The 10400-nt window shown below is 38.0% G+C and overlaps 1 protein-coding gene across 1 annotated transcript; it reads right to left on the bottom strand.

Annotated features, from left to right (window-relative positions):
• Nucleotides 1-370: 370 nt before the first annotated feature.
• LOC104811329 lies at nt 371-2710 on the bottom strand. Its single transcript, XM_010537987.1, has 7 exons — nt 2537-2710; nt 2311-2397; nt 1936-2163; nt 1249-1416; nt 1096-1149; nt 833-979; nt 371-745 (listed from the first exon to the last, which is right to left on the bottom strand). The coding sequence occupies exons 1-7, from the start codon at nt 2708-2710 to the stop codon at nt 371-373; spliced, it is 1233 nt and encodes a 410-aa protein (XP_010536289.1).
• Nucleotides 2711-10400: the final 7690 nt, after the last annotated feature.

Raw genomic sequence — 10400 nt, 5'->3', positions numbered from 1 at the left:
AAATCCAACTGAATTATATTTAAAATAAATGATTTTAATTTTTTCGCGATTTTATATTTCAGAATTTTTCAATTGTGATTTTACATGTCCAGGTGGCACAACCTCTAAGCGGAATACAGGTTACGGATGTCACAACTTTCGTGGCAACTGAATCTTTAAAAAGATAGGAGAAGTGCATGTGAATGACGCTCGCTCTCTAAATGGACACTCAAACATGTATTAGAAGTAAGTTTCGCTCCTTTCTTTACCAGTTGAATCACCTAATTTTGTGTTATATACATACATATATACATATAAGTTTATATAGCTCTAAAGAGAAAATATTGAATCATTCAATTTATTTCTGGATACATCATAGAAAGAAGTTCATTCAAAGGCAATTAGAGTTTTGACCAATTCCACCGAAGAAGAGGTGTGATCCCAACTTAGGGTCAAGACGGTTATAATGTAAATTGTAACACCCCTTGTCAGTGACGAAGGGAAAGCCTTTTTCGGGCTCCTTCTTCAGGTTCCGCTGGAGTACGGTAATGCGGCTTATTAAAGCCGCCTTCCCACGACCATCCTCCGCGAAGCGGCCACTTCCCATGCAAGTGGAAGTGTGTCGCCCATTCTTCCTTAGATTATTGATCTCTCCTCCCCATACCGCTTTTGATGCCAAGTCCTTTAGAAATGGAAAGAGAGAATTCGGCCAATAACCGACTTGGCGATTATTGGTTAGGAGCCACCAATTTCCGCTTATGGGATCCTACCATACATCAAGCAGTTAGTTTATCAATATATGATGTGCAACATGAATTAGTTCGCATTTCTCCATCTTTTTAATTTGTTATACCTTCCTTATAAGAAAGATGCATTTATATTCCGGACCACTAATTGTTGAATAGCGGTTGAAGGCCGCACCAACGGCGGTCTTGCTGCTGATTTGGACAAAGCCCTGACATTTGAGGTCGTAGCAGCCTGTTTTCTCGTACCCGTCACCCTATTTTATTGAGTTTTCCATTAATGTGATCGTGGTACATAAGGATATGTGTGGCTTAATAGCTAGGCCATATATGAATAGGGAAAAGGACCGATAAAATATTTGATGAAACTTACAGTCCAATAAACAAAGAGTCTCGGGTTTCCGTCGCCGTACAATATTGGATTTACCTATGAACAAAATGCAGGAAGAAAGATCGATCATCACATGTTATTTTTTTTTTGAATCATGACAGAAATATGAAACAAAGCCTATGAACGATCGAGAACCTGCCAACCCGCTTCCATCACATTAACTCCCTGCTGATTAGAACCTTTGCTAGAAATCCACATCTGGCCCGTACTTAGTTCATTATACTGTTCAACATATGGTTTCCACACAGTGATCCAAGCCTCGCTTCCTTGGTAATATTCATTCTCCACTACCAACATGGCATGCTAATGAAAAAAAGAGTCAAAATTAATTAAAAACAAACATATATATGAGGATTGAAAATTTGTGAAATTGCAAATGAAATACTAATAAGCTTCTCGCAATGTGTACCGTTGGCCCCTAATTCAAAGAAGAACTCGAAAAATTGAAGAAAACTCTAGGAATGGCGTCAGAAGAACGTTTGGAAGGGACTCATACTTCAATTTTTTTTTTAATTGATTTTGCTTAGTATTACAAATGAAGGAAAAAAAAGACTATTTATACTCATTTCATAACAACTATTCATAAATGTCCTAAATAAAATATTTTAATATCTAGATTTTCTATTATAATATCTTAATATGTCGTTATAAATATCTAGATATTTTTTTCTTATAATATTTTAAAAAAAAATTAGGTCAGAAATTATTTTTGGATTTGGTCCAATTTATTTTGGATCAATGATCCAAAATCAAACTTACCCTAAGATTCATTTGAATGACATTAAAACTTAATCAAAATCAACTTTAACCTCAACAATATACCTCGCGTTTTGCCCATATGTTTTGAGTTGGGTGAAATCTAGATCCAGGGATGCTATAATTTGAATCTTTTTTCCCGTAATTTTTTATGGAACCCCAACGTAAGAGATCTTCTATTGTTGTTCTTCTTATCGGAATGGTGTTCTCTGGGCATTCTCCGTTCCTATGCCATACTTGAGCTATGCCATCGGTTTTTGATGAAGGATCTTCTTGGAGAAAACTTGGTCTCAACTATTTGACATTGTTCAGATTATAACGACATAAGAAAATATTCTGAGAAGAAATAGCAAATCAATGCTTTAGAAGTGAAAATATAAGCCAACAACATAAAATATTTAAACGGAGACATGCCAAAAAACTTCTACAGATAAGACATACCTGAATAGTGTGGTTCTTTAATAAAGGATGGTCGAAAGCGGGTTGATTGGTGATATGAACACAATCTATTATATCTCCATCTGGACTCTGTTTAAAAGTAAAATAACAATTTAAGATTAAATAAAAAAATATGAACGGTTTTCATCTCGTGACTCAGTTATACAAAAAATGTATAAAAAAACATTTAAGAAATCTTATAGTTTATATATGCATTGAGATTACTAACCTTGATAGATTTAACAGCGGGTTTGTTGATTAGTTCCAAGTGTCTTTGTATCTCAACCTCTTGCAGTTTTGAAATATCTATCTGTGCAGAGGAAGTAGTGATTATCAACACCGTGATTATCGGAAACAGCAGCAAATTGATCCTTCGATCAACAATGAAGACATGAGATGCCATTAAGAAAGACAAAGATCAAAAGCTTAATTTGAGATTGTTGGTATAACTCTCGTTTCCAATTGTTTGGTATTTATAAGCATAGAAATAAATATATAAGAAAACATAATACAAATTCAAGGATTGTTTGGTATTTTTCCATACGTGCAAGGGTTATAAAAAATAACTAAAGTATGAATACTCACAAGTTACATAATATACTAGAATATTAGAAAATTGGAAATGTTCATAAATATACCATAATTTACTCTCTCGTTTCCAATTGTTTGGTATTTATAAGCATAGAAATAAATATATAAGAAAACATAATACAAATTCAAGGATTGTTTGGTATTTTTCCATACGTGCAAGGGTTATAAAAAATAACTAAAGTATGAATACTCACAAGTTACATAATATACTAGAATATTAGAAAATTGGAAATGTTCATAAATATACCATAATTTACTAAATATTCAATTTTAAAATTGGTGCATGTTTGTGGATTTATAATAGTCAATTCGATCCATTCATACTAAATAGATAATAGAAATACCAAATGTTTGGGATTTATAAGCATAGAATCGGTTCACACCCCAAACAATCGGATTTTTTTACCATACGATATAGGTGACTTGGTGCATGTAACAAATCAGTTATATTTGGTATTACTGGTTCATTTTATTGATAACTAAAAACGAATATTTTCCAGAAGAAGATTCTAATAAACATTTTTATTAAAATGAACCGATTTTTTACTTATTAAACAGTTTCTGTGAAATCTTAAATAAATATCCAATGTAGATTTAAAGAATTATACAAAAATATTAGAAAATATTATTAAAATATTATGTAATGTTTACATTTTAATTTATTTTTATATTATAAATATCTGTAATAATTGAATAAGATGCAACACAATTATATGTAAAAATCGTTTTGAGACACATTGAAAAATCGATGGTCGATTCACCGGTCAAGTTTTATATGCATTTTGGAAAATATAAAATAAGTACCAAATTTTGTACTTATTTTCCTTCCCAAATATAATTAACTAAATTATTGTTTACCTAATCCTAGATATTTTATATGTTAATGATTATTATGTGGAATATAAATATTTTATTTTTAATTCTGTTAATTTCATATTGTCGGTAATGATGGTTTGTTGCTTCAAATTGATTAATCAATTTTCAACGATTTGTTACTTCAAATAGATTAATCGATCTTCAACCACTAACACATAGAATAGGGGTTTGTTCTTATCCCATATCCCATATTCAAACAGCGGAGGGAGGAGATCCGCAATTTAATTCTGGTACACAAACGGTCTACGGGTCTTGAGAAATATAGTCGAACCAACTTTTGAGTTAACAAAAAAACACACACATAGATTATAGTATGTAATTGCATTATACGAACGAGAAAACAAAAAATATTATTTCCGAAATCTTTGTCATTACTCTTTCTTTTACCACGGATGAATCCTTTTGTAATGGGTAGTTTGATTTCTAATCTGTCTACGTGGAAATCCACGTCATCATCAATGAGGTAAATTCTAGCCGTTGATATGAGTCACCACATGTTTTACGTCATTACTCTTAACGGTTGGATTGATATGAGTAATGAATCAAGGAATCTTAGATTAGTATCCATAAATATTAAGTTTAATATTATTTTCTCATGCAACAAAAGTTGTATATGCATTTTGGAAAGTAGAAAATATAAGTTTTGTACGTACGTATTTTACTTGCCAAAAAACAGTTAATTAAATTATTGTTGACCTAATTCATATATTAAAACCAATGTACAAGAAACGTCAGTAGATACAGATTCATCGGGTTCAAACCATGAAGTTTTAAAGTGTAACAACCCAGTTTTTCAAAAAAAAAAAAACCTCGGCCCGTCTGTTCCTGGAGAGCCCAGAACGGACGGACCAGACAGGAGCGGAACGTCCGTTCCAGACAGTCTCGGAACGGACAGACCAGACTGTCGGCAGCGACCAAAATCGCGGCTTTCGTCCGGACGAACCTGAAAACGACCCCTGTGCACTAATCCCAACCAGAAAACCAACCTTTTGACCCTTGGGCCCGATTTCTGTCGAAACCATGCCATTTTAACCCCTCTCCGGACGGACCAGACAGGAGCGGAACGTCCGTTCCAGACAGTCTCGGAACGGACAGACCAGACTGTCGGCAGCGACCAAAATCGCGGCTTTCGTCCGGACGAACCTGAAAACGACCCCTGTGCACTAATCCCAACCAGAAAACCAACCTTTTGACCCTTGGGCCCGATTTCTGTCGAAACCATGCCATTTTAACCCCTCTCGCGCTTCAGTTCTTCATCTCCTCTCTACCCTCACCTCTCTCTGCAAAATCCGAAATTTTCCATCCTAAATCCGAGAGATTAACGCCTCAATTCGGTCTCTACAGAGCAAGAAGATCATCACCGAACTTCCCATCCATCACCCAACGCACGAGGTTAACCCGAGGTGAGTGAATTCGAGTTTAATTCGGAAGTCTGTTGACATGGGGTTTTGGGTTTTTGGGTGTTTCGTACCAAATTGATGTTTGATTCGTGTATCGAGAGGTGACATCGATGCTAGGGTGGGGTGATGTGTTCGGGAGGAGAAAAATATATTTACGCCGGATCCGAGTGGTTGCAGAGTAGATGGATTCCGAGGAGAGAGGTGGTTGTGCTATGCACATGGGCAATACATTACCTATTCCGAGTGGTTGCAGAGTAGATGGATTCCGAGGAGAGAGGTGGTTGTGCTATGCACATGGGCAATACATTACCTATGCATGGTGCGTGTAGAGACGATTTGACGGACTCTGTCCTGCGACTTGTCGTACGGACTTGATTGTGATTGCTGCATGTTTATCGTGATTCCATGCTTCATTCCTGTTTATTAGTATACTAGTATATATATATATATATATATATATGTATTTGTTTTCCCTGGTCTCATGCGAATGGAACTCCGGGTTACGCCCGAGTTCACTCTCTAAGCAATTAGCTTAGGACGTTGTTACGCAACGTTTCAGGTCGTGAGCAGACATCGGAGACCTGGGCAGTGTACCACTACCGATCATGTATAATTACGTATTTTGATACAATTATATTTCGGGGAACGTTTTGTGTTATATCGGTGGTAGACTTTTTAAGGTTTGTAATAAGGTTATACTGCCACTTGATTATGTATAATTATAACTGGAAATAATGTATCATATATGTATGTACGAGTGTTTTCTTCCGCTAACTCTGAAAAGAAAAGTTTTAAATTCCCGCGGATTTTCAGAAATTGAGTTTTTATTTTAGTTGTCCATGTGATGCAACTCGTATTGCGGGGTGCGGGTTTCGGGCGTTACATAAAGGTGCTTGCAAAAGAACATCGAAAAGACGAAACCACGTCGCTAGTAGATCTTCTGAGGGGGACAGGGAGTAGCAATGTTGCAGCACTGAAAGTATGCATCGCACTATGCGAAGGATCTCCTTAAGCAGAATAATAGTCGGTTTAGGTTGCTCTCCATGCAGTCTTGAGTTGCGCTCACGCTAGGTGGAATAAACGCATGCTTGGAACAGAAGTTTCATAATGAGTCGATCATTTACCTAACCTTGACATCGGCCAGTCCAATCGAGGTGTTCGGGGAAGGGTAATCAATCCCTCCGGTGGAGCAAAGACTGTAATGATCCGAGGCCGCTACGGAATATCAAAGGTATCCTCGCACAACAACACAAGACCTTTTAGTTTGTTTTGTCCTCACTCGCACACATCCCGAAAAAATACTTCCTAAGAGATCACTCATCCTAAAACTACTCCAAACCGAGCACGCTTAACTTTGGAGTTCTCTCGAGATAGACAACCGAAAAGATAGATGCATTTTGTTGTTATGAGTAGCAAAAATCAATTCCCTTAAGTTATCTTTGATTGTGTAATCTCATACCTATATAACCCTCGGATAACTCTCATTCCGGTGCATTCGATTCATCCCTGTATCCCCTACCATAAACTCGTCAGGAGTCGTCTATTGTCCATGCCTCTCACACCGGCGATCACTCTCTACCCTCCTACGGTATCCAGATTGTCACAAAGACAGAGTGCAAGATACAAGGCCAGATTTGTTACGAGAAGTGATAGCGGAAAAATAAGTGGTCCAGGGAGAAGGCGTGCCGCGATAAAACGGAACCTAGACCGATCGGTCTAGGCACAAGCCCAAGACAGACCGATCGGTCTAGAGAAAGAAAGAACGAACACGGAAAAACGGGACCTAGACCGATCGGTCTAGGCCTCAGCATAGGCTAGACCGATCAGTCTAGAGAAGAAAGAGAGGTCTGCGAAAAATCAGCCCTAGACCGATATCGGTCTACCCCTAGACCGATCGGTCTAGATGAACTGGCAGATTAAAATCACGAGTTTCCCGATTTTTAGGGCATTCGAACATTTCCGGACTTAGGGATGAAAAGAGGCGACGGTTCTCTCTCATTTTGGAGACCTAGGGTCGAAATCTTGAAGGGAAACCAAAGAGATTTGCTGGAGATTGAAGATTGAAGATTTTAATGAGCATCTCTCTCCTCTTTCTCTCTATGTTCCATCTTGTAAATTTTGTGTTCTTGAACATTAGTGAGTAGTTTTCTTGTTGTGGGATGAGGGATTAGCCCTCATGTAAGGATGCTTGTATCAACCTTTGGACCCAAGATTGTGCTTTGTTTATGCTTTCAAACTCTTGCAATGAATGAAATTTTGTTCTTCATGTTTATCAATCGTCTGTCTTGAATGAATGGTTAGGGAAACCTAGGATTTGTTGAATTGAGTGATGCAATTGTTTGGGTTTGATTGCTAGAGTTCAATGAATGGTGTTCAATGTCTCCCACTTGATGAGAATTGCTGGTTTAGTGCTCTATGATGTACTGTTTATGAGCTTCATTTAGATACATTCGATGTATTGATACTTTCTATGGTTTATATGAGAGTATTTGATTCATTACATGTTCTTGCATACTAGATCTGTTATGAAATCCATGTATCATTATGAATGATACTAAACTCCCTAGTCTTGTGTCATTATGGGAATGATGACATAATAAGACTAGTATGATGTGTGATTGATGATTATAGAGATGATCATAGGTATTGGATACGATCACTGTCATAGGTATTCGTTGGAGAACGGAATACTGGATTGACCCGCATGAGATTGTCACATGGACTAGCGTCATGACTTGAATCTCAAATGGCGATTCCATGATTGGATCCTAAGACCTGAGATATCTACAGAATCCAACATGAGGAGTTGCGTGCTTTGAATACGTCAAACGTTCTGCGTAACAGGAGAACTATAAAGGCGTGTATCAGGTACGAAACGAATCATGTACTGGATTGTAGATAGTCAAGACGGGATTTGTACCTCTCATAAAAGAGAGAGATATCGCTGGGCCCCTCGTGTGAGCGAGACTGTAGAAATGTGTGGCCGCACTATAGACGAACATCGTCTATTTCAGACAGTCGAGCTCAGTGAACGAGAAAGCAGTCGAATCAGATAAGGTGGCTTGTCCATGCCTTATATTCGACATATGATATCGCGATACAAAAGGATCACCAGCCGGAATCATCACTGGCGTTCGTATGATCACGAACAAACTCTATTCGAGATAGGTAGTCATAGTGTCTTGCTAGAGACCGCCTACGACTTGTGTAACCAAAATAAGAGATTTCGTGTTATACTGCTATATCGGATGAGCCTACAGGGTCACACACACAGAGAAGGACAAATGCACGAGAGGGTCCGCACTAAACGTAGACCGTCCGTTCTGCCTTACTGGAACGGACGGTCCACGTGCCATTCCGGACCGTCCGTTCCAGGTTCCGGTTTTTCCGACAATTAAACCGAAATTAGGGTTAAATCACTTTATAAAAGGGAGATTAAAAACCCTAATGAAAAGAGGAGAAAAAGAGCCGACTTCAGAACACTCTTAGCAGATTTTTGGAGAGATCCAAGAGATTGAGAGTGTGATCAAAGTCCGTTTTTCTCGAAGCACAAATTGAATAGCGGATTCGAGTCCTAGCAGACAAGTTCCAACCGTTGGAATCCATCCCGTGGTGTGGATACGTGTAGAGGGCGAGGTATTCTTCCTGCCTTTCGTGATCAGACGTGTTCTTCGATTGATACAGGCCCCGGATCGATTGAGGTAAGCGTTCTAACGTTTCTACGATTCATTAGAAGCATGGTTCTAGGGTTTATTAAATTTTTGTTTTATATCCGCTGCGCAAACCCTAGAATCGATCTCTTAGGAATAGGATTCGCTCTAGAGATCCCAGCAAACCCAACAAGAATCTCATGGGTAGGATTTAGAATTGAGAATCTCATGGAGACATGGATTCTTGGTTTTGGTGTATTCATTGAAATGGGTTGAGATTGAATGCGAAGAGATTAGATTTAACCCAACTTAGGATTGTGACAAGGGAGTTTAATGCATTCGGGATTTTACTCTATGCCACGAAAGTGGAAAGAGTACTCTCTTGGATAGCGCGTCTTCGGTTTGAAAGAACCGAACCCGACCTTAGTCTTCGAACTTACTTTAGAACGAGCATGATCTGAGTCCATAATCTCTTACGACATCTTTGCATGATCAGTGAACCCCGATTCCCACAACCTTTCATATCGATCATCATTTCTTAAATATTGCTTATCTTTGATTTTTGTTTTCCTTCTTTTAATTTTCTGCAACTTCCCAAAACAATAAAAACAATTCTCCAATTTTATCTTCACCCCTTTCCTAGTTTTAATGATTCCTATCTTAACCGCTTAAGTCCTTGTATTCGACCCCGGTACTACGACATCTGTATACTTGCGGATTAGTTGTGTTTCGGGTTATAAATTTAAGACTCGTCACACAAGTGATCAAGTTTTTGGTGCCGTTGCCGGAGGCTTTTTACGGTTTCCATAGCTAGGATAGATTGACTCTAGATTAGTCTTTCCGGAGTCTTTGATTTTTCGATTTGATTTTTTTGTGTGTTTGTTCACTTTCTTTTTCTTTGTGTGTTTGTGTGATTTTTTACTTTTCTCTTTGAGTCAATTTTTCTTGTTTCTTTTATTTTATTGATTTTTCTCTTCTTAATTTTTGCTGTTTGTATTTCCCTGGATTTTTCTGGACTTGTTCTGGATTTTTCTGGACTTTTCTGGACAATTTCAGATTTTTCCTGACTTTTCCGGATTTTTTCTGGACATTTTCTGGATTTTTCTAGATTTTTTCAGCTTTTTTCCGATTTTTCTGGACTTTTCCGAGATCGTTCTGGACTTTATCTGGTGTCTCTCCCTACTCTCCGCCTTTTTATTCACTTCAATTTACATTCTCTGCCTTTTTCTGGACTTTTATTTTCGCAGGTTCCCTTAGTGCATGAGCGGACGTCCCACTCGACGACAACTCCACCCAGACTTTGAGCTTGCCTTTGACCCGTACATAGACAGAACCGAAAGAAAAATCCACAGAAAACAAAGAGAGGACAGAATGGCAGAAGAGGTAGCAAGGTCCCAATTCGACTTATCCTGTCATTGTTAGTGATGCTCTGACTGATGTATGTACAAGACGCCCAAGCATACTCAGTTGCTCTCATGTATCAACCGACCATCCTTAGACCATTTTGAGCTGCAGCCACAGTTCATTCAAATGTTGAATCAGATGAGCTTCAGAGGGAGGTACAATGAGGATCCGA

This window comes from Tarenaya hassleriana, unplaced genomic scaffold (genome assembly GCF_000463585.1).
Source record: "Tarenaya hassleriana unplaced genomic scaffold, ASM46358v1 Cleome191, whole genome shotgun sequence".
Lineage (NCBI taxonomy): Eukaryota > Viridiplantae > Streptophyta > Magnoliopsida > Brassicales > Cleomaceae > Tarenaya > Tarenaya hassleriana.
Note: the sequence above shows the minus strand (reverse complement) of the source record. Positions and strands in the feature narration are given on the sequence as shown.

What these genes read in the sequence shown, in the direction of transcription:
- LOC104811329 (XM_010537987.1), bottom strand. Translation starts at nt 2,710, where the DNA reads ATGGCATCTCATGTCTTCATTGTTGATCGAAGGATCAATTTGCTGCTG. An exon ending in CCGCTGTTAAATCTATCAAG is followed by an intron (nt 2,398 to 2,536) that starts GTTAGTAATCTC and finishes ACTTTTAAACAG; the next exon opens with AGTCCAGATGGAGATATAAT. An exon ending in ACATATGGGCAAAACGCGAG is followed by an intron (nt 1,417 to 1,935) that starts GTATATTGTTGA and finishes TTTTTTCATTAG; the next exon opens with CATGCCATGTTGGTAGTGGA.